Source organism: Nematolebias whitei, chromosome 9, assembly GCF_014905685.2.
Source record: "Nematolebias whitei isolate Nwh7 chromosome 9, NemWhi1, whole genome shotgun sequence".
Taxonomy (NCBI): domain Eukaryota; kingdom Metazoa; phylum Chordata; class Actinopteri; order Cyprinodontiformes; family Rivulidae; genus Nematolebias; species Nematolebias whitei.
The window spans coordinates 42,407,155-42,430,883 of record NC_056506.1 but is presented as its reverse complement, the minus strand read 5'-3'; the positions used below and the strand labels follow the sequence as shown (position 1 = coordinate 42,430,883).

At 38.2% G+C, this 23,729-nt stretch overlaps 1 protein-coding gene across 1 annotated transcript in view; it reads right to left on the bottom strand.

The window, feature by feature from the left end:
• Window positions 1-4,953: 4,953 nt before the first annotated feature.
• Window positions 4,954-23,729, bottom strand: part of LOC119415217 (collagen alpha-1(XI) chain) — a 90,797-nt gene continuing 72,021 nt past the window's right edge. The window contains exons 47-67 of the mRNA XM_037682375.1: window positions 22,613-22,666; window positions 21,097-21,150; window positions 20,910-20,963; window positions 20,748-20,801; window positions 18,483-18,590; window positions 18,239-18,292; window positions 18,020-18,073; window positions 17,602-17,655; window positions 14,471-14,524; window positions 12,217-12,324; window positions 11,992-12,045; window positions 11,295-11,348; window positions 9,258-9,365; window positions 9,009-9,062; window positions 8,884-8,919; window positions 8,703-8,756; window positions 8,269-8,530; window positions 7,962-8,074; window positions 7,679-7,747; window positions 7,148-7,381; window positions 4,954-5,437 (exon numbers count right to left, since the gene is read on the bottom strand). Coding sequence (XP_037538303.1) covers window positions 5,291-5,437; window positions 7,148-7,381; window positions 7,679-7,747; window positions 7,962-8,074; window positions 8,269-8,530; window positions 8,703-8,756; window positions 8,884-8,919; window positions 9,009-9,062; window positions 9,258-9,365; window positions 11,295-11,348; window positions 11,992-12,045; window positions 12,217-12,324; window positions 14,471-14,524; window positions 17,602-17,655; window positions 18,020-18,073; window positions 18,239-18,292; window positions 18,483-18,590; window positions 20,748-20,801; window positions 20,910-20,963; window positions 21,097-21,150; window positions 22,613-22,666 — 1,833 coding nt within the window. The 3' untranslated portion in view covers window positions 4,954-5,290. The remainder of the gene's footprint in view (window positions 5,438-7,147; window positions 7,382-7,678; window positions 7,748-7,961; window positions 8,075-8,268; window positions 8,531-8,702; window positions 8,757-8,883; window positions 8,920-9,008; window positions 9,063-9,257; window positions 9,366-11,294; window positions 11,349-11,991; window positions 12,046-12,216; window positions 12,325-14,470; window positions 14,525-17,601; window positions 17,656-18,019; window positions 18,074-18,238; window positions 18,293-18,482; window positions 18,591-20,747; window positions 20,802-20,909; window positions 20,964-21,096; window positions 21,151-22,612; window positions 22,667-23,729) is intronic.

Genomic DNA, 23,729 nt, shown 5'->3' with positions numbered 1-23,729 from the left:
GGACTAAATGGGAATGGCATAAACTCAAAAGTGCTTTTTTTGTTATGAGTCCTTGAAATGTCCCACAGCACATATTAGATTTATTACGTAAGGACTCAAACCTAGCAAAACCAGGAAAAAAGGTCATAGAAACTATGGTATGTGTTGATTCAAGTCTGGTGTAATAAGCCCAAACGTACAAAAATTAGCATACATTCATTTAAAAACAGTGATAAAGTAAAGTAAGTAGCCAAATAAAGTTGCTGCTTGTAGATTTTTTTAAACAATGGCGTGATTAAAAAACAATTTGTCAAACAAGCAGCAGTTCACAGTCTGCAGTCTGCAGTACTGTGGCCACATGCTGCTCCTTGGTTCCTTTACTTTGACCAAGAACAACATAGACATATCACAAATATTTATTTACTTATCCATTACCTTTAGTCGCTTCCTTTTCGGGTCACATGGGTCACTGATACCCATGCAGCAGTCACTGTGCGAGAGGCGGGGGACAACCTGGACAGTTCATCACAGGGCCAGAGACAAACGAGACAAACGAACATTCACACTCTCACTCACACCTAGGGACAGTTTAGTTACCAATTAGCTTATATTTTTTATACAACAATAGCAAAGGCTAATTGTAGCAGTTTTGTAATGAATGCTACAAACTCATAGAATATGAAACATATCGTTGGAAACATATGTGGATTTATAATAACTGGATTCTGCAGTTTGGAGCTGGTAGGAAACTGGATTATTGACAAATTTGAAAATGTCAGCAGCTGTTTAAGCAGCCTGGAATGTGTGGGTCATGACTTGTCAACACTCAGACTGTGTACGAACTATCTGTGGACCCGAAGACCCATCAGAACTGTGGTACTTTGTCAGTGTTCACTAATGGTGGTAAGAAATAGATCTTGGAGAAGTTGACTTGACAAAAGATATCACAATTAGATTGTTTGGAACTGCTGTGAGGTGTACTAGTGAAACTTTTAAGGCTGATGTGGAAATTAAGAGTTCAACCTGACCCAAACCATTGTTGGAAACTTTATCTGGCTTCTGGCCTTGGCCCAGTTTCTCCTGGATGTTATGGAAACAAAGAAGCTCTGATCCACTCCCCACACCCTCCCCTTCCCAAGGACATCTGCAGAAGGGTGCCTCTGATAGACACTGTACCATCATTCAGAACTCTGCCTCGGATAGACACTGTATTCAGAACTTTGGTACTTCCTGGAGTGTCCATGGACAACCCCCTCAAACTCCTTTTGCTGGCTCCCCTTGTTGCCTTCCTGGTGCAGCAACATAGAAGATGCAAAGCCACCAAAGGGCTGCGTCACTCACCTGATGGCTGTGCTGGGACCCCCACCCCAACTCATGCCAAATGCATTTGTATTGTGTCTATTCATGTTCTCTTTTTGAGCTGAGGTAGAGTTTTTTGGCTTCTTCACACAGTGCCCTGTGTCTCTCTAAACAGGTCTCCAAGGACACAATGTGAGTGAGCGTTTTTAATACCTTTTTTCCTCATCTTTTCTTTTCTTATCTCTGTATGAAAGGTTGCGCTGCTCCATGCGGCTGCAGTCCTAGATATCTTGTCCCCCCATGTATGTTCCCTTGGTAGGATGTACGGAAATGCAATTTCCCCTTGGGGATCAATAAAGTATATTGAATTTAATTGAATAAACTGAAGCGAAGCAGACTCCAAACGTAGAAAAGTTAACAGTGCTTTATTTTACAGTGATAATATACCACAATGTACAAGAGAGGCTGTGGAACCCTGGGAGCAAGGAGAGATGTCAGGTCAATTGATGAAGCGTAATGTAATTTCTCTCTTTAAAGTTGGCATCATGGATGAAGCAAGGAAGATGATCCAAAGGGGTTCCAGCACAGGGGGGGAAGTGACGGAGAAGAGTCACAGGTGTGGCAGGCAAGTGGTCGGAAGGTAGTAGATACAGCTGAGGAGGTCCACAATGAATCCAGGGTTTTACTCAGGATTCGTGGGTCCGATGGAATACAAGTGTTAAGACAGTAGGGATGTAATGCTCCAGTGGAGAGTAGAGCTCTTCTGCAGCCTTAAGTACTCCTGGTGCTCATCAGGGGAATGGTTCGCAGGTGTGATTGGTGCCATCTTGGAACTTCAGAAGCTGCAGAAGAACCGAACTCCCACAAGTTCTTTTAATTGTTGGCCATATTAATTTATTCATTAATTCATGCAACCTTTATTTAAATAGATAAGTCACACTGAGCCTCAAATATGTGAATGAAATGGGTGAAATTATTTTTCTAAGGCAAAGAAAAAAACCCACTTCAGCACGTTTTTTCTAACAATATTTTAGCCCGTTTACAACTTCATTAAAGCAGTCTAATCAAATCATTAAGGTTTTAAATAAAATATAATTTAGAGTTAAACTTTTTTAGCAAAACTATATCAAGTTAAGATAAAATGTACATAATGCAATTTGACAAACATTTCTCTGTTACAAGTCATTGCACTCTGGAGTTCTGGAAAAAAAATATAGCAAATCATTCTAAAAAGAATAGGAATTAGAATAAAATGTTTGCTTTTGAGAAAACTCAAATAAAAAGTTTAAGTAAATTTTGGTTTTAAAATTGAATGCCCAGCAAATTGTCCTCTTTACGTTTATTCTAATAAGATACCGGGATTCAAATATATAAAATATACTATTAATTTTCCACAAACTTCATTCAACCTTTATTTATACAGATTAGTCTCATTGAGCTGTGGGGACTCATTTACAAGAGACACCTGCTTTTAACAAAGTTAGTTAGGATTCACGTAGACTTCCATTATTTAGTGGTTAAACTTAATCAAAGGGAGTACAGTAGTCCCTCGCTACTTTGCCGTTCGACTTACGCGGACTTGCTCTTGCGTTTTTTCAGCAATTGTCAACTTTAATATTTCTCACGTGAATGAGACGGTACGGGATAAAAAGTTAAAAAATTTGGACAGGCTCCACCATTTTGTAGTTTTCTTTCAATAAGCCTATACTGTAACGCCAGTCAAAAGAACATCACTTCCCAGAAGCCAACAGTGCTTCCAGACACTGCTTCCTGCTGAAACAGAGGGAAAGTTTTGCACTGCAAGTCAGAAGTAACAATCTATGTATTAAGCTCACAGAACTGGCAGGAAAGTTGCAAATTATCCTGGAGCTTCCTGAAGCTCAACTATCCACGTGCACATCAACCTGGACAGGGCGGTGGGCTTCGTCGCTGCAGAACAGGTCTGCTGAACCAGAACCAAGCCAGACCGACCGGAACTGAGCTGCTGGTCTGCAGAGCTGGTGAGGAAAATTTAGCAGTACTATACAGTACATATACACATGTTGTTAAAATTATGTAGGTTTAAGAGTTTAGAACATTGCAAGAGTGTGGGAAGGGTTTATAAAGTCTTAAAATATATAAATACTTAAATAAATATAATGTTCCTACTTTGTGGTTTTTCACCTATCGCGGTGGTGTGTAGAACGTAACCCTCTCAATATTTGAGGGAATACTGTAAATGGGTTTTATTTCTTGGAAATAATTGACCTTTTCCCCTGAAACTGACAAATGTCAAGAATTTATTTGACTTATTTAACTACAGAATGTAACAAACACATTTTATCTGTAGTTTTTACATAAAACCTAATGTTATTCCAGTTCTTTTAATTTTTCTGGACAAATTAAATTTGGTCATCAAATTGTTTCTTTTCATTATAAAGGCTTGAGGCCACAGAATTATCAGTTTGATAACAGTTTGCAACAGGCTTGAGGCACAATTAGGAAGCCACAACACCTCGAGGAGTCTTGTCTTTCCTTGTCTGACATCTCTTTGTGCATTGTGGAAAAAGTGCATTTCAATGCTGTACACTGTTTCCATGGACACAGTTTCCTGTCATGCATTTTATCTGCAAGTGAATGCAAATGATCCCAGTGTGCACTTGGCAAAGCACCAAAGATTTATTTCAGTTGTACATAGCTTGTAAACATATTGGTAATTACACAGGATCGAAAGCAGAACTCAGGTATTGCGCTATCATGGTCTTACGTGAAAGAAAGTGGAAACGCGAACAGATTTTGATTCAAGAAAAAAATCTAATCTAAGTCAGAAAGAAAAAGCTGTTAAATGAACCAGAACATCTACTTTCTATTATTGCGACCAAGGATGGTAATAAGTATCAGGCACCACAGAATCACATAAAGGGTATAACTTGTTCGGACCTGAAACAGCCAACAATACAAACATTGCACCAAACGTTTTTCAGAACCCAGTTTTAATAGTTTTGAATGCACAATTTAAGGCACATTAAAAAAACACGTGGTTCATCATTACAAAGAAAACATCCCCCGGGCTTCTTTAGGATTTCAACTAAACATTTGGACAAATTTATAACCACAAAATAAAACAGCAAATGAACATCGTGTTGTGAACTATCACAAGGTAAAACAGGCAGCCCTTTCTCAGATGATTTATATTACTATGTCATTTAATTATGGCTCCACTTCCTACAGTTAATATGAACTGATTTATCATGACAAAACACTCAAAACATTTTTTTTTTCTGTTTAAGGTTTCACGTCCTAATTTTGCTTAAGTTCATAAAAGTAAATAATGAAAGTAATATTATTTACAAGAGGATTGATTTATACTTACAAATTGAGGCTTTTCTCAAATCTATGTCCAGGATGATTTCAAATAAACATAGTTCTCATCAAATCTGTTCCTAAGAGACATTAAATATCTTCATAAAATTTATTCTCTCATAGTTAACCAAAAATTTATTCAAACCTTTAGAGGCACATGCATGATTTCGAATGAAATTGGCGATGAACAATGTACAAAAGTACTAAATTCAAATAATTACAGTTTTATCAAAAAAGCACTATTTGTAGCACCAGTGTTTTGTGATTCTTCACAAAAGCACCTCTGCGGTTGTGTTCAGAGCATCACCTGGAGCATCCAGAGAGGAAGATGTGGTGGGAAGGGGAACGACAAGGGAGGATAGGGCTTGGGGGGAGTGGATCCTCTCTTCGATGCTGAAAGTGTGCTACCGTCCACCACAGCATCAAATGTCCTTTTCCTGATGTCACTCCCATTACAAGTTTAAGTCATGTGATTCTGGCCCTACAAGGGCGAGGAGTAGGTTCCCCTGGTCTGCGCTTTTATGACAGGGCCTCAGAGCACTCTTCTTCTTTGGTTTCTCCCAGATTAATTCTTGGCTTCACAGAGAAAGAGATTAACGGTCGTCAGGTCTCTGTGTGGTACTTTATACACCCTCAGACCCTGTCCTTCAGCGGGGGAACAGGAGCGCGTCTAGCCAAGGAAACACACGGAGCCGACCTCGAAGCCAAACCTCTGGTTGGTTCCCCCAAAGTCATTCAACATGACGTCAATGATGGGTAACTGATCAATGCGGGGAGTGTTGATCTCCAACACAGTCCTTGAATAACCCTGCTTCAGCTGCAACAAAAGAAAGTTGGAAAAAAATAAAGGTTTGTAAGAATATCCTGATGCTCAATAATCCAGGTGGAAAAAAAATCTAACAAAGTCAAGTCAGGTCCTCCGGACGGATTCTACTTGTTGAAATGTTTCATCTTTTATCCAAAAGATTATGTCAGTCTGAAGAGCTGCAGTTTTGAATGATATGAGCCCATTAAATGACTGTTACTAGTTGTTATCATCCCCATAGGTAGCGTTCAGACTGTCCCTCCTACCTCCTAGTAGGCTTAAAGGTACGTTCTTGTCGCTGATAATATGCAGCTTCACCCGCATCTAAAACCCTTGTTTTTGTTGTTAGCTTTATTTAACCCTTTTCCTAAACCAAACCTTACACCTGACCCAGAGCACTGACCCTGAACTTAATCCCCTGACCCTATTATCAGTGAGAAGAATGTACCTTTAAACCTACTAGGAGATACAGAAGGGACAGTCTGAACACAACATATGGGGATGATAACAACTAAATACAGACATTTAATGGTTGATAACATTCAATAACAGTCTTATAATCAGCACCTAACATAGTGGATCAACCAATTTGCTGGTGACAGCCCAAACTAGCTGTTCACGTGATAAAGGAGGCCCATCAGCCTAACAACTGATTGCTAGTGCCCTGATGACCGCTCCTCTGAATAGCAAACGGCCATCAGCAACCAGCAAACTGGTTGATCCACTATGAGAAGGTGCTATTTATAAGACTGAGTTTGTTGCAGCTCCTCAGACTGACCATCTTTTGGATAAAAGACAAAACGTTTCAAGAAGAAGAATCTGTCCAGAGGACCCAACTTTACTTAGTTAGGTTTGTAAGAATGTTTTTCTTCATTTTTGTATCACGTAATAACATATTCAACTATTTGTTTGAAGCAAAGTAAAAACTAGATCTAAAGTTAAAAATTAAACATCTGAAGAAAAATAAAGGTGTTTATGAATTCAGAATAAAAGCCAAATAGAAGAAGCTGAACTCTATTTAGCTTCATTACTATAATTATAAAACAATTTGAGTTTCGTAACATACTGTAGAATAAACTGAAACAAAAAAAGGAAATCTTTTAATCAAGTTAATTTTGTTGACTATTGACTAAAACTCCACAGCAACTACAGATCAAGAAACAGATCTCCAGGATGTAAATTTATTATTGAGTACCTTCCAACTCATCATCACTTGATTTCTGTTTTACTTTTTATTCTTCTGTACATTTAGGGCCTGCTAAGATTTAATGTCTTCATCTTTGATTATATGCTTTAAAGGGCTTGATGATCAAAGTTTAATCACATTTATAAAACATAAATGTCATTTTAAAACATCCTACGCTGAAGAAATTTGCACGTATGCGAAGATCAATTCCCACAAGGCTGCACCTTAAGTCCTTTATAGGATTTATACAATTTATTTTTGTTAAATTAAATAACGTTCTGTGTACACTAAACATATTGAAACCATTTTAATGCTCATTCCAAGCATTTCTAACACCGGAGCAACTGAAATTAGCAAATTGCTATATTGACTTTCTGGATGATTGATTGAATTCTTCAAGTTGTGTCAAAAATAAACACTTGGAGACTTTTCTCCAGAACATTCTACACATTTTCAAGGATTAAGAGGGATTTCATGGGATTTAGAAGAAAAAGTTTAATTGCAAACTTGAAAATGGGGAGAAAATGCGTGTTTACCGAGCAGCTGTCCATCAGCGCCTTGATGAAAGGATTATTGTCGTAAGACATTTCCTCATCATTGGAGCCAAGGAAGCGCAGCGCCTTGTCGTAGGAGTCAGCCGTGGCGTCGTACCAAGCCACGGACTGATGACAATTGTAGGTGAAGTTCTGCCGAGCCGAGGAGCTCAGCAGCTTCAGGAAGGTCAGCTGCACTGGGCTGATGGTGTTCTCTGCCACATCCACGTAGCTCAACTAGGGGCGGATGGAGATTAAAAAAGAGGAGAGAAGAGGAAGGACAGCAAAAGTGAGAGGTTGGATGAAAGAATAGAGACAGTAAAAATAAGACGGGAGAAAGAAATGAGGAATATAAAATTGAGAAAATGAAATATGTAAAGGATAAAAAGAGGAAATGAATGGCATAGAAGGTCGAGTGTGAAGGAGAGATGATGGGCAAATGAGATGTAGTGATGAGCAAAAATTGACAAACTTCATCTAAAATGCCTGAAGATTATCGAGTGTTATTGAAGGAAACCGTGTGGGTGGACTCACAATTTTGCCTCGTTTGAATTCACTGAACCAAGAACCTGGAGACTCTTTGGGCCAGTTGGACATTCTAACCTACAACATAAATAACATTTATTGACAGAGATTCAACATAGAACTATTCCAAAACCATCCCGTGCGTGTCATTCCTAATCTGACTGAAAAACCCCAAGCCTGAGGTTTACTCATCAAAGCAGATCGTTTGTTATTTTATCCAAACGTCGTAGCATGGATGCGTTGAATTACCACCGCAGGTTGTTTCTGGATGTCATTAAACAGCATTACTTACTCCTGTGGATTTCTTGTCTGGGTAAACGCAGGTTTCTCCACCTGCTGTGAAGTTGCAGAACACTTTGATGGAGTCTCCAATGCAGCCCTGGTTTGGATCGATCCAGTATTCACCTGAGAGACAAACAGATCCATGAAACTCTACCAAAGCAGGCACATAAGAAAACACTTTTTATCCCATTGAAATGTTTTGTTTTACCTCTATATGTCCTTCTAAATCATACAAAAAAAATCTACTAACTCATTATTCCTGAAATTTCTTCTAACATTTATAATTTATTCCACTACTTTGAGTTTCTGCATTGTACCGTCTGGGAATTCAGGCTGGCTGAGGTGCAGGTCATTGCACGTCCTAGCAGGGTTGTCTTGAGTGCCCATGGGGAATTTCATGCGCTCTATGTCCTGCTTGAGGTTGTTGAGAGATCCAAAGACATCCTCCATTCCCTCCATGCCCATGGCATCCATGCCATAGTCAGCCAATGCCTCGTCTTCCTGCATGTCAGCCTGCCGCCTGCTCTTTTTGCCAGACTGTTGGATGGGAAGTGGCTGGATCATATCTCCAGGTGGACCCTGCAGCACACAGGTGAAACATCATGTTATTCTTTGCGTTTCTTTCAATGACATATGGTACTTTGTTTACAAAAGTAATCAAAAAAAGATAATTTAAATTCAGTATTTAACTAAGAGAATATTTAAAACTCAAACGTTTGGTTTACTATATAAAGTCGAATATGTAGCTTACAGGTGGTCCAGGTGGTCCAATCAATCCGGGGTCTCCCTTTTGACCACTTGTACCCTGACAAACAAATAAATATGAACATGTTCAAAATAATAAAACAAATTCTAAAAACATCAAGTAGTATGTGAAATTATTTAAAAAAATACTAAGTATAGCGAAAATTGTAAAAACATTTACAACTTACAACTGATCCCTTAGATCCTTTCTGTCCTTGAGAACCCTGATGACGAATAAAGCAATGTTAAAAGGTGAACAAAAGCGGTGTGACCAAAACAAACAAACATCTAATTAACAGCATCTGGAACTTACAGGAAGTCCAGGAGGACCAGGAGGGCCAAGGGGACCTTGTGATCCTCCAATACCCTTATGATACACAGAAGATGAAATTAGACAGCTTGCAATTAGAACTCTACAACAGAACACAATTTTTCCTTGGGTTTGTCAAAATGAATTACATTTATTACTATTTTACTGTTATTATATTGTGTCAAATGGATAAGTACATGCAAAACAAGCTGAAGAAGAGAAAATGTTTTATTTATTCTCCAGAATACTCACAGCATCTCCCTTGCCACCACCAGAGCCTTGAGGTCCAGGCAGACCTCTGTCTCCCTTCTCTCCAGGCTCACCAGGAGGTCCAATCAAACCAATGAGACCAGGATGACCCTGAGGAACAACAGGCAGCCATTCATTACTTATCTTTTTTTTTTTAGTCTTTTAATTCCATTAAAGTTTCTATTCATCACTTGAAGACGACAAAAACTGTTTTTGAAAGGGATATAAATACGTAAACTCGCCTGCAAATTTATACAAAGTGCTTAGCCACAAAAAAAAACAAAAAAAACAAACAAACTTCTAGCCAAGGTTTTATATCAGCCTATAAATAATTAGTATATTTATTATGGTTGTCACATTAAACAGTTGTGGTCTGTTTCTGCACCTGCTGCTGGACAGAATTATGATCATTGGCTTCTGACTGCTGCATGCTGGCACTGAGCCAATGTCCACTACAAAGGCAATGTCATTGGACTTATTATTATATTCATTCAGTGCATTATGTCACTGTGAATTACTCACACAGTCTCATTTTTCATCTCAGTGGGAGAGAACAAAGAGAGCGTGGGCCTAGATGTTTGCTTGCAATGAAAGCTTCAGATCAGGCATACAGACAGCTGCGAGAAATAACCTATAAAGCGATTGTTGCACTTCCGAATTGTTCTGGTTAACGACCTGCAGCTCCACCAGCTCTCACTCCCAGTCACATACGTTGATGGATGATGTCAGCCGCTCAACTTCAACTTCTCAGCAGTGACACCCAGCACAACAAAATCCAGAATCCCAGCAAATAACATTGCACATGGGCAGTGCTTTATTATTATTATTATTATTTTTTTTTATTATTTAATTCGTTCATTTAAAAGAAGCAAAATAAACAAAACAAATTCATCAAAAAGAAAAAACATTGAATGAAAAGGATGCAGAAAGAAGAAAAAAATTCTTATATCTGCCCCTTATTAAAACAATTTAAAATAACAACTACAAACAAACAACAACTTTCTCCAAATTGAAAAGAAAAGAAAAAACATCAAGCATCCTTCACTAGGCACCATACCTTTCCAACAACTTTTTCAATTGAATATTTGGGGGTAAAAATAATTTATGAGCTTTATACATGACTTGTAAAATACTATATTTAACCAAATCATAAAATTTTAATAATTTCAATTGATGAAATATATATTTGTTGGGTGACCATAACACTTCCTACTAATAATTCTTATAGCTCTTTTTTTGTAAAATAAAAATAGGATTTGTAATTGTTTTGCATGCTTTCCCCCAAGCTTCAATACAATAGATTAAATATGGAACAATCATTACATTATAAAATATTTACAAAGCTTTCTCATTCAAAAACTCTTTTCCTTTATACAATAATACAATTGATGTTGCTATTTTTATCCTTAAGTAATTTACATGAGATTTCCATGTCAGCTTCTCATCAATAACGACACCCCAACATTTTATTTCATTAACTCTATGAATTTCAATTTTGCCAATTTTCTATTACTAAATATCATGTAGTTTTTTTTCCCCCAAATTTAATGATAATTTATTAAGTTGGAACCAAGTTTGTATTTTTACAAATTCTGCCTGTATCATCTCTAACATCCGTTCAATACCTTCACCCGAACAAAAAAATGTGGTATCTTCTGCAAATAAAACACACTTCAAAGGCCCTGACACACAAACCAGATCATTCACATACAAAATAAACAATTTTGGTCCCAACACAGAGCCCTGAGGAACTCCACATTCTTTAACACAAATTCTGATCTTACATCGTTTATCTGTACAAACTGACTCCTATTATTCAAATACCTAGATACCCACTGCTAATCCTCTAATGCCATATTTATTCAGTTTTTCAAGGAGAATGGTGTGATCAATAGTGTCGAAGGCCTTTTTTAAATTTTTAAATCAAATTAAATCAAATTGCACACATTGTTTTGTGCAACTCTATGTATGCAGAGATAATAATGTGTATTTCTAGGTTGCAACACAATTTTAGACTGGAATACTAATAAAAAGTCTTACCTTCTCTCCTTTGTATCCAGAGTCACCTTTCATGCCAGGAAGTCCAGGAGGTCCCTGAGCGGGGAAAAAAAATCAGTTAGCTGCAAATAAAATGTAAGCATATAACATTTTATATTATAATGACATTGATCACTGTGTTAATAGTCATTTTTATGCATTTTATAGAGCTGCAAAAATCTATAAAGTAAGTAATCAGTCTAACAAGAGCACCACATACTATTACTGTATTATTATTATATGTCCATCGACAAACAGCAAAACAGCAATCTATAGCAAAAGCCTGGACAAACAGACCTTGAATAACATTTGACCTTGAATTATTCCCTTGACCTTGAAGCTCAGGTGATGAAAAGTGAATGAGACGCTCCATCTACTGATGCATATGTGTATGATGTTTCGTTAAATTGTCTTGAGCAGATCATAATTTATGAGCAGGACATGAGAAAGTTTATAGATGTACGGATGGAAACTTTATTAAAATATAAGTAAAACATTACATATAAAACATTCGTCCATTAATAAGACTTTATTAAACTATGTCCGCCTTTAAGGGGTGTAAAAATCCCCAGATAAAAAATAAATCTTTGAATAGTTACTGGCTCTGCAGTGCTACACTATCAAACATTCAGAACAGATACATAGAAGTGTAAAGTATTTGTTTGACAGAGAACTCGAGTAGATGAAGGAAATAACTTACGATAGGCCCAGGAGGACCGTCTTGACCAGAAGCACCTGGGAGTCCCTGCTCACCCTGAAAATATCAAACATTACATCATTATTTTTGGCTAACATTATGTCATAAACACGCTTTATATTACTCCATACATTACTTTTTTTTTTGGGCAAGTTTAAACTCAGGTGTAACAAACGTTTTTTATTTGAGTAAAACTAAGACCTTATTGTTTTTGTCTTTAAAACTTACAACAGGGCCGGGAATACCACGAAGACCCTCAGCACCAGCTTTTCCAGGGGGGCCCTGAGGGCCCACAGGTCCAGTTTTTCCAACAGGTCCTTCTGCTCCAGCTTCACCCTTAAAAAAAGTACAAACACACATTACTCCTTTCTCATGTATGTCAGAAGAACAAACACAGAATATTTACTTCCCCGCCATTTATGGTTGAAAATATGTCTAAAAACAGCCTGCAGACAAATAGGCTAAAATCTGTCTGCATTTGATTTAACATTAGATGTTTTAAACCGATTAAGATATTATCGACATGTGCATATAGTAGAGACTGCAAGGATTGGTGACTGTCATGTTAAACCAGGGGTTCTCAAACTTTTGGGTTCAGGGACCCCCTCATAACCCTCATGTTTATTAATTAATTTTCTTCAGTGTGTCTCTTTAATGCAATGGAAATATTTGTAACATAAATACTTAAAACCTGTTCTTTCATAGCGTTAATACAATTATTATAATTTTAGAAGCATGGGTTATTTTTCATTTGAGACACAATTAATAAAAATTTTAATTTCAAATGCCAAAAATTACCGTTTCGAGAAGATTAGCAGGATCAAAAAACACTTTTAAACGTATTCACACAATAAACATAAGAAATGTATGGCCACTTCAAATTATTACAGAAAACTCTTTCACATAAAACTGAACAGAATCATAACAGCAGCAGTCAACCCCAGTAACAGGCCTTAATTTGTAAACCAATTGATGCTGGAAAGCAAATGGTGGGCAGGGTGGTGTGGGGGTCCTCCCCCAGAACATTCTGAATAAAGTAGATGTGATTTCCTGCATTTTGGTGTATTTTAACGGTTGTTAAACATCTATGTGCTTGAAAAATAGGACCCCCAAGGACCGGCTCATGGACCCCCAGGGGTCCGGGGAACTCAGTTTGAGAACCAGTGTGCTAAACAATTACACGGTGTGTGTCAACGGTTTTCAGCAGGTGGTCAAGTTTTGCTTGGCACACTCTGGTATTTCATAACAATCTGCCTTTTAGTGTTATGGATTTTAAATGTTGTGTTTTATAACATCAAATCATAATAATTTAGTTATAATTAATCTGAATAAGCTGTATGAGGTTTAAATTTTGCCGAACATTTTTTAAAATTTAAACTGCGTTGGAAATGTTTCCCTCACTCAGTTTGCTTTCAATAATTCTTAAAGGATAAGTGCACAATCTATAAGAATTTAAATCCAAAACACAAACATTATTGCGTTTTTTAAATCCATGTAACAACCTAGTGCCAGTTCTGCCTTTGTACCAGGGACTAGCAAGTGTTTATCCAGCTTAAAAACTTTAATATTTTCCAACCAGTATGTGCTATGATCCACATTTCCTGTCATGAAGGCTGAAGAGTGGGGCGATTTCAGGATTTGCAACATTCAAACAAATCAGATGTTTTCAGGTTTCGTCCATTGTCTGAGCAGAAACAGCACGTTTAATGTGCTGAAGCTTCACAGACATAATATTGAGCGGTGCTGATATGAGGGATGCATTAAACCCTTCTGACAAGCAATTAGGCCAAGATTTGACGGTCTCAAATCATCACTCGGGCTTTGCCTTGTCTTTGTCAAATCAACTCTAATCCTTTATCTAAACGTGGATCGTGCGTGCGTGTCGTGTCTGTGTATGAGTGGGTGCATGAGAAGAGGAGAAATATAAAAACAAATGAAAAAAATTAGACTTTGTTTGACTTTTGCCACATTTTCAGACTGCATAAAGTCTAAAGTTTCCAATTTGGAGTCAAAACATCGTCTTTATAGCTTAAAGAGATTTTTCCTCTTCAATACGCCTTGATCGTGAAAACACCACAATGTTATAGATTTTTAGAAAACTGTCACAGACTGATTGTCAAGGGACTGTATTGCATTTTACAAGACTACTTTGCCTTTTTTCTTAAAATATAAGGAGGATTTTAAGAGGAAAGAGCTGAATGTGTGTCTCCCTGGAGATCTGTGACATGTTCACATTTTGAAACTTTACCTTTTTGCAGATTTCCCAGAGCATTTTCAATAAATATTCAAATGTTGTGGGTGAAAAGCATCACTCAGAAGTGACAGTAAACCAGAATACTGCAGGTGAGACTGCTATAAAGTATGAACTTAAGTTAAAATACAAGATATTTCTTGCTTCACAAGTAATGTATGTCCAGCAGGAGCAATGGAAATGTTGAGAAAGTGGGATTTTATTTATGCGATTAAAGTTACAGGAACTTACCTTGGATCCCTTTTCTCCTTGTCTGCCCTCCTGACCTGCTTGTCCAACAGGTCCCTATGAAGAACAAACATCGTTAGATTTTATAATTGAAATCTGAGCAACACTTTCACCTATTTCAAAGAATCTTATTAAGATTTCCTGAAAAGCAGCAGCTTCAAATACATACAGTAGTCCCTTACTACTTTGCGGTTGGACGTCTGCAGACTTGCTCTATTGCAGTTTGTGACCATACAGTCCATAATATCGTACAATAAATGAATAAATATTTGTACACAACACATGATTGTAGACATTACAGTAATGTTACTGTACTCAGGTGGTTGGGAAAAAGTTAATGACAAAAAAATAAATAAATTCGGACAGGCGCCGCCATTTTGTAGTTTTCTTTCAATAGTTCTACACTGTATCGCCAGTCCAAAATAACTATATTACCCACAAGGCAACAGTGAACTTCCCAGAATTCAACAGTGCTTCCAGCCATGTGCTTTCTGCGGGGAAGGGGGGGAGGGGGAGTAACGAATTACAAATACTTACATTAATGTAATTAAGTAGATTTTTTTGGGTACTTGTACTTTTATGAGTATTTCTTTCAAGTGTGTTATTTTACTCATACTTAAGTACAATTTAGACAATGTAATCTACTTTGCTACTTTTAAAATCAAAAGTCGCTAATGAGTACGACCACAATTTGAATTAATATTCAAACAGTTCATTTGCAGCTTTGTAGCCAACTCAGATCGCGAACACGCCAATTACCTATGACGTAAGTAAAGGACAACTGCATAGAGTAGAGAGTCATTTATGAACCGAAGATTTGGAGAAAAAGCCAAAATGGAGACAGACAACACTGTCAACAGAGAAATGACGAGCTCAAGGCTGAGGACGAGTGCCTGTGGCCGTACCTGGAGGAATGTTTCATGTACAGAGGGCGAGAAGGAGACAGAGTCCAGATGCAAATTGTGTTTGATCTCTACGGTGACAGCAGCTTACAAGACTTCAGCTTCTAATCTCAAACAACATATTGTGGTACACAAGGTTTTACAGCTACCTCTATGACATTTAAAAAAAAAAAAAAAATTATTGGTTGTATGTGTGGGTTATTAGTTTGGCTAAGTATACAAAGATCTTCGATATTGTCACTGCCATTGGTTTAACTGGTACTAAAATAAGATGGAGCTTCTGAGCATCTGAGAAATGTACTTTGAATGCAGCGATTATCTACAGCAAATCAAACTGAATGCTTCTATTGACAACACAATAAAACAGCAAGCGGTTAAAAAGTAATTTATACTCTGAGTAGTTTTTGAGAAGGGTACTTTGTACTTTTACTGAAGTATTTTTGTAACACCAGTACTTCAACTAGTAAGTGAGTACAATTTAAGCAGTGTAACAGTACTTGTACGTGAGTATAAATTTTCAGTACTCTTTCCACCTCTGGCTTTCTGCCAAAACGGAGGGAACGTTTTGATCCGATCCGAACCTGACTAAAATGTTTGGTCCTTATTCGTGACTTTGGTGCTCAGTGACTGCAGAGAGCCTATCACAACCGAACCAGAACTACTTCCAGCCTCATCGGTCCGAGTGCTGTTTGACGGTCTAGGGTTCGGTGTCTTTTCTGGAGCTCATTCAGACTTTTTTTTTCTTCCCCTCATCAGATTTCTCTGGATTATTTGGACTTTGTGCTGACTCTCCGAAGGTCCGGCTCTCTCCAAAAGCGTCTTGGTGCTCAACGGCTGCAGAGAGCCAATCAGAACCCGACCAGAACAGTCCCAAGGCTGGAGAGTCCCCATTTAAAATTTTGCAGTAACTACTATGCAGTACATATATGTATGTTGTTAAAAGTACATAGGTTTAAGAGTTTAAAACATTGCAAGAGTGTGGGAAGGGTTTCTAAAGCCTTAAAATGTATATATATATATACATACTAAAATAAATAAAACGTCGCTACTTCGCGGACATTCACTATTGTGGGCGGGTTCGGAACCAAACCCCCGCAATAAATGAGGGACTACTGTGCAATCAAGTCCTGATCTTGACAGAGGCTGAGTTTTGTGACGTTCAGCAGCATCGGTGCAAACTAACTGTCAAATATTTTAAGTATATTTCGATAAAATATAGCAGCTCTTCCTCCAGACATGCTCTGATCTAAATCTTTAAAGTGGCATTAAAATCATAAACTGACCAAACAAAAGCCACAGGTCTTCAATGTAGGTTACAAACTCTGGCAATTACGAGTGTGCAGAGTTTTGTGTGTGTGCATGCACACCAAAGCATGACTTTGTGCTAATGTAAAGGAGTTACACGCACCAATGAACACCAAACTAGAGTCATTTTGAGCGAGATATTGTGAGGGAGACTAAGCTAGAATTACCTCACTGAAGGATGAACAATTATTCTGCAAATCCCATTAATATGGACAGGAAGCTGGGGTTAAATTTGATCTGTAGACGCTGTCACTTCCACAAGGAATATAAATTCTGGGCGGCAAAAAGTGCTTACCATAAAAACCCTTTTAATATGTATAAACAGTGGTTTGTACTTCAAATCAAGTCACCTCATTGTAAACTAATGTGCTTAAAATACATTAGACAGTAAACCTTGATCTCTAACTTGGAATTTTACATATTTCAAATACATCTAAACTTTTAAATTCTTCAGTTACTTATGATAGAATAAATGGGGAAAAAAAGAAATTAAAATATATTAGAAATAATCTGTGGACTATATGCTTTTTAATAATAATATTTAAAAAGCCTCACTCAAGTCTGGTGAAACAGAAACAGCATTTGGTGCAACAAAGTATTAAAAAGCTTAATTTCCCAACATTAGCAGCAAATTTACTCCTATTTTATGTTTTAATACCAACACTTGGGCTCTCAAAATATCAATATTTTCTTACTTTACAATTTTTGTTTGCAATTAATTATTCCACTCAAAGATTAATGTTTACTAATTGGATTAATATTCTGCAAAACGCATGGAAATTAATCTAATATTAAAGCACATGACATAAATATGGATCATAAGGTAATGAAGTAGCTTGGAGCCGGTTAAGAGCCCTTTAAAACTAGAGACCGTCTCACAAGTTGAACAGAAGTGTCATTGAATGCATCACTTTGAGAAGTACTCACCCTTTTGCCAGGAGGTCCTGGTACTCCAGCTTCACCAGAGGGACCTGGAGGACCCTAAATTAGAGCAGATAAAATCCACTTAACTCCACTTTAGAGAAAATGGAGCCATGCTACATGATAGGGCATCTCTTTTCATAGAAAAACATGACATTTTATTTCTTAGAATGATTTTGACACGTTTGGAAATTAAAAAGTTGGGTTAAATGACTGGACAAGAAATTAAACTCAAAAGAGCATTTAGAACTGATATATGTAACACAATTTCATAATAAAGTTTATATTAAAGATTATATTAAATACTGATATTTCTACAAGTCATATAAAAAAACTTATTTCAAATATTTCCCATTATTTTTGCAGTGGAAAACAATAAATAATGATTTTTGTTACTAAGACAAATATACAAAGTGGGACTTACTGGTTGTCCAGCCTCTCCATCATCTCCTTTATCACCAGGTGAACCATCAATACCCTAAACAACCCACACACACATACACACATACACACACAAAGTAAACAAATATATTACAGGTGATAAATGCATTTTACCTACATAAACATTTTACTGTGATGTATAATAAATAGCTGTCAATCTAAACAAAAAAACAAATAATTGATGTATTAATTCAGCACTTACAGCAGTACCAGGTTCACCAGGGGGACCAGGGTCTCCAGGGAAGCCGACTGGACCCTGTGGACACATTGAGACATTGATAGACTTATTCACGTGTTTGACCCTGTCAACAACAGCTCTGGCAGCAGACAGCTCAACTGAGAAGTGTGACAGTTATACTGTTGCTGAACGCTCTAGTGACACATTAGTCATCACTGTGTGTGTGTGTGTGTGTGAGAGTGTGTGTGTTTAAGTGTAGCCAACATACAGGGTTACCCTTGGGACCATCATCTCCAGGAGGTCCTCTACCACCAGCAGGTCCAGCAGCTCCAGGTGGACCTGTTTCTCCTTTCTCACCAGTTTCTCCTCGAAGGCCCTGAGGGAAATAAATCATTAATATCATCAGAACAGCCACAAAGCCACCATCCACATCACGATGATATTACAGCTACAGACAGGCGTTTTATTAAGTCCAAACCTGCAGCTGGCATCAAAACCGGCAGAAAAATAACCCAAACGAAAGAAAGAAACTAAACTTTAAATTTGATCGCCTGCTGCACAGTTTTAAATAAAAACAAAAACTATAGCGCTGTGGAACTCAGCAGAAAGAGCCGAAGAATATTTTGAGTCTTGCTTTATTCTCCACCTCTTCCAACATCAAAATCAGAAAAAAACAAATGATTTACAACCGTTGGTCTTCTCCTCTTATATTCTGTTCCTTTCACAATAAGAGCATACATTCTGACGTGAAATATATATGTTTTTGTCCTCCACACAGCCCCCCGAACACACAAAATGCCACAAACACAAAAACATATAACGTGAAACCCATTACAGGTGTAATACAGAAATACACACACACACACAAAGAAATATCTAACGGTAACGGCTAGGGAGTTTAATAAGGCGGTCACAACGGCTGCTCTTCACAGCAACAGGGGTTGAAAGTGAAGGAGACTCTCCGGACCAACTGCCACTAAACTATTCACCTGAGGGAGGGGCAACCCAGCTGTAGGGGGAAAACCCGGAAGAGTGGGCAAAGAAAGTGGGGGACAGTCATGACGAAGTGGCTGAGCCAACTCAACTGGGTCCCCCGGCAACACATGAGCTGATTTCAAACAATCCACCAAAATACTCTTGATTACCACAAACTCCACCAAAAAATCCTTAGGTCCTCTCTCCAAAACACGAAATGGACCATCGTAAGGAGACTGAAGTGGTGAATGGTGTGCGTCATGACGGATAAATACATACTCGGCCAACATAAGGTCCTTCGGCACAAACACAGTGGAAGACAGTAATGTGCTGCCAATGGGGAGAAATATCTATTTTCCCCTGTTGGGACTGTCCTACTCCCCTTGGGAGCAACCGAACCCGTCGGACCCGGGAGAAACTACCCTAGTACCTTCAAAGGTTGGCCCAGGACATCTCAGCTGAAAAAAAAATGCAGGTCCTCTTTAGGAGCTGAATGCAGGTCCAACAAAACCCAATACAAGCAATCCATCCAGCCATTATCCACCAATGAGGCCCACAGTGCAGCCTTCATTGTGTGGTGGAACCTCTCACAAAGACCATTGGCCTGCGGGTGGTAGGCAGTAGTATGGTGGAGTTTAACCCCCAAGGCTATCTGCCACTGCAGTCCACAACTCTAAGGTGAACTGGGGACCCCTGTCGGAGATCAAGTCCAATGGCACACCAAATCGGGACACCCAGGAGGAGATAAATGCACAAGCAATACGAGCAGTGGCATTCAGGGACAACAAACCGTCAGCCCACTCCGCGTCTGACAGTTGGTAAAGCCAAAACAGGTTCTCCTTGAGTGCACTATATACCAATGTGGAAGTCAGCAGAAAGAGACAGAAAATATTTTGAGTCTCGATTGATTCTCCACGTCTTCCAACATCAATATCAGAAAAATGAATGAATTACAACCGTTGGTCTTCTACTCTTATATTTTGTCCCTTTCACAATAAGAGCATACATTCTGTTGTGAAATATATATGTTTGCGTCCTCCACAGTGCCACATATTTGAGCATTTTTTAGCACTAGCAGCAAAAACAGGTTCGTAAAGCAGAGCGGCTCTGACTGAGTGCATTTGCTGAAGCTTAATTGCAAGTCCAGATTCATTAGTTGGCCCATTAGAGCCGAGCCCTTATAGTCAATGCCAGCATGGCACCTTAAATATTGACCTGGATTTGACATGGAACACGGGGTCTATCCATTACTGTAAGCAGATATGAGGAAGCAGACGGGTACGTCAATACAATCTGACTGAGTCAGACTCAAGAAGTCCTGCAGCCATGACTAACGCGAGGCCTGCCTGGTCTTAGGGAAGCAGTGCCTACTGCTTTGAACAGGATCAATAAAACGGATCAGAGCTGAGATTTTCACAACTGGTGTGACTTTAAGGAACATAACCATTTCTACAAGTTGAAAGTGAGAACGATGGAGTACTTAAAATCAAATTTCTCATTTTTAACACATGGTTATTGAGCGTATCCTAGGATCGGTTTGATGAACTTATAAACTTACTCCAATACCAGGCTCTCCAGGTGGTCCTGGGTTACCAGCTTCACCAGTTTCTCCCTGTGAAGTTACAATAAAAAGAAATATTAAGAACCCAGTATTGTCAGCAAACTCGTAGTAAAAGCCAAAATGTATATTATTAAAACAACAACCTCCAGTATCTCATACCTTCTCACCAACAGCTCCTGCTGAACCGATACCTCCAGGAGGACCTTGTGCACCCTGGAGAGAAATCGCAAAGACACAAATCAAAACATGTACATATATTTTGAATCAACTAATGTCATACATTAATTTTGAGATGGTAAGTATGGATGAAATCTAACAGTGAGAAACGATGCAAACACAAACTTACATCAGCTCCGCTCGGGCCTTGAGGACCTCTGGGACCGGGAGGACCTGGTGGACCCTGTCATGAAGATAATTCAATAACATTATGTTTTACTACTTTTGATAACTACCTGTCATGAATTATTTATATAAAAAACACATACCAATAAATGCTTGTTTTATTAAGATAAAACTGTACTCATATTTTGTTTAACTAAAAAAAAGACATTATTTGGTTTCAATAGCATCAACACACATGCCTGACCTACTAATTTATAAAGAAAATGACTGAATTCGTGTGCAGACATTCTATCAAATGCATCTGTAATAGTTTGCAAAAACTTCTCTGCTGAAAATTATGTAATTGGTTACAGAACTTTTGTATTATCTGGTTTTACTGGGGTTCAAGAGTGATCTCTCCCAATGGGAGTTTAGTGTGGAACATTTGAAGAATGCTCAGTCTATTGAATGGAACAGGGCAGTTCAGCTAAACTGTTTAGGAGGACGCAGCTACCGAAGGCCAACGGCTCAGGTACCGGCTTTCAGGCAATTATTGCCATTACGTAAATTTAATTTAAGATTTACAATCTATTTTTATTTTAAATAAACTAGGTGGGTAGTTTGTATAGATTTGTCATGAAACACCCATTACACAGGAACACATTTCAGATTGATTAAAATGTTTCTGTCGTGGATGTTTTTTCTTAATTTAAAATCTTTTTTTTATTTTTTATTAACTCATTAATGGGTCGGACATGAGTTCACTCATGGACCAGATCTAGCCCTCTAGTCACCATTTGAATAGCCCCGGAATACAACAATGGGCAGATGGGTAAAAAAAAAAAGAAGCAAACTGCCTTTATCAAAGTTTTATCAATTTGAGCATGACTCAATGATCCAGGTAAAAATCCAACAATGTTCAGTCAGATCATGACTGATGAAGTCCTTTGGATGAAGGACAAAACGTCTCTGAAAAACAAACAAACAAAACTGTCCAGATGATCTGACTGAACATCATTGGATTTATAACTGAATTATTGAGCATGAACTTTGATGTTTTGAACCACTTTGGTTATGGCTGCCTCAGAGGAGTTGATGGGGGAGAGGGTGGGCCCCAGAAACCATCGTATCACCTCCAAAAGTTTTTTTTTTCTCAACTATGGGAGTGTGCTGCTTGTGGGGCTCAATTTGTTTGTTGCTCCTCGGACTGATGAATTCCGTTGGATGAAGGACGAAATGTCTCAGCAAAAAAAATACTGTTATATTAGCACTGCTTGATTTTATTTAAGCACTGATATCCTTTATTAAATGAACCCTTCCTAAAATAATTTACTATGTAACAAATAGATCTATTAAAGTATTAACAGCAAACTGCATACAAGCACATTTTCTAAAATCTAAACCATGCTGCTTGTGAAGTTGCCAAACTCAGCCATCAGTCGAAGCTTAAAAACAACCAACAACATCCCATTAATGCGAGACGCCCATGGAGACGATGTGAATTTTGAAGAAAGAAAAGCTGCAGATTGAGCTGCACTCACCATTTGTCCTACGTCTCCATTTTCTCCCTTCTCACCAGGAGGGCCAGGCAAACCCTGTAAAGAGGACGCATTATGTTCAGAGAACGAGAAAACACAAAAATGGGTCGTGTGAGGCAGCGCCCGAGCCAAAACTCCACATTAGAAAATCCCCAGACAAGAACATGCACAGCCTTCTGCTGCTTCCAAGTACTTTCAGGTGACACATTTTGAATAGTGAACTTCAGGATGGAAAAAAAAAACGCATTAAAACCAGCAGAACCCCTGAGTATAAACACACAATTAGTCAAAAGGACACCTATTGTAATTAAATGGTATGGGAGGCTTGAGTGTAATCAGCCTTTGTAAATTAGAGGGTGGAAACTCCATCCATCTCTGTTCATGCTGGCGTGGATTGATGGCGGCTGTGCAGAATATGCAGCTTTTCTATTCGGTCATGGTTGACTGAAAGAGTCTGAACACCTCAGAAAGGTGCATCAATAACACAAATGAAGAACACGTCACTCGCAGGTTATCGTCTTTCTGCTTAATTTTTGTTATTGTTATCTTAGATTAACTACAATAATGGAGCATGCATTATCAAATAATATATGAAAAGTAGCCTCATTGTGTTACTGCAAAGCCAAAACGATGTGGATATCAATCAGTGGGGTAACACATGTGAGGTTTCTGCCCATTTTATTCATTTAGAACACATCTGCAGTGATAGGGAAAGCCAACATTTATCAGAGACTGGGACCATTGGCATGAAGTTTGTAAGCTTGAGGGGTGTAAGACTGGGAATAATTAACTTGTTTAATTTATAAAGCTTGTCATGTATAATGGAAGTAACAGTGGTGTTCCATGTTATACTTCTTAGCCCTGGATACATGTAGAGAAGGTTTTAAATGAGAAAACACCAATTAAACATATAAAACACTCTGAATAGATATCAAAAGAAATGTTCTAGCACGGCATGCACTTCATTTTCTACCCTTGAATTGTAAGTACAGTCCTGTGTGAGAAAGTGGGATATTTACTTTCCTCCATGTCCTCATCTTAAACTTATCACCCCCCTCACCCCCTGCTCCATTGATGGAAGGATTTTAAACTGAAGCCATTCATTCCCCCTGGTCAAAAA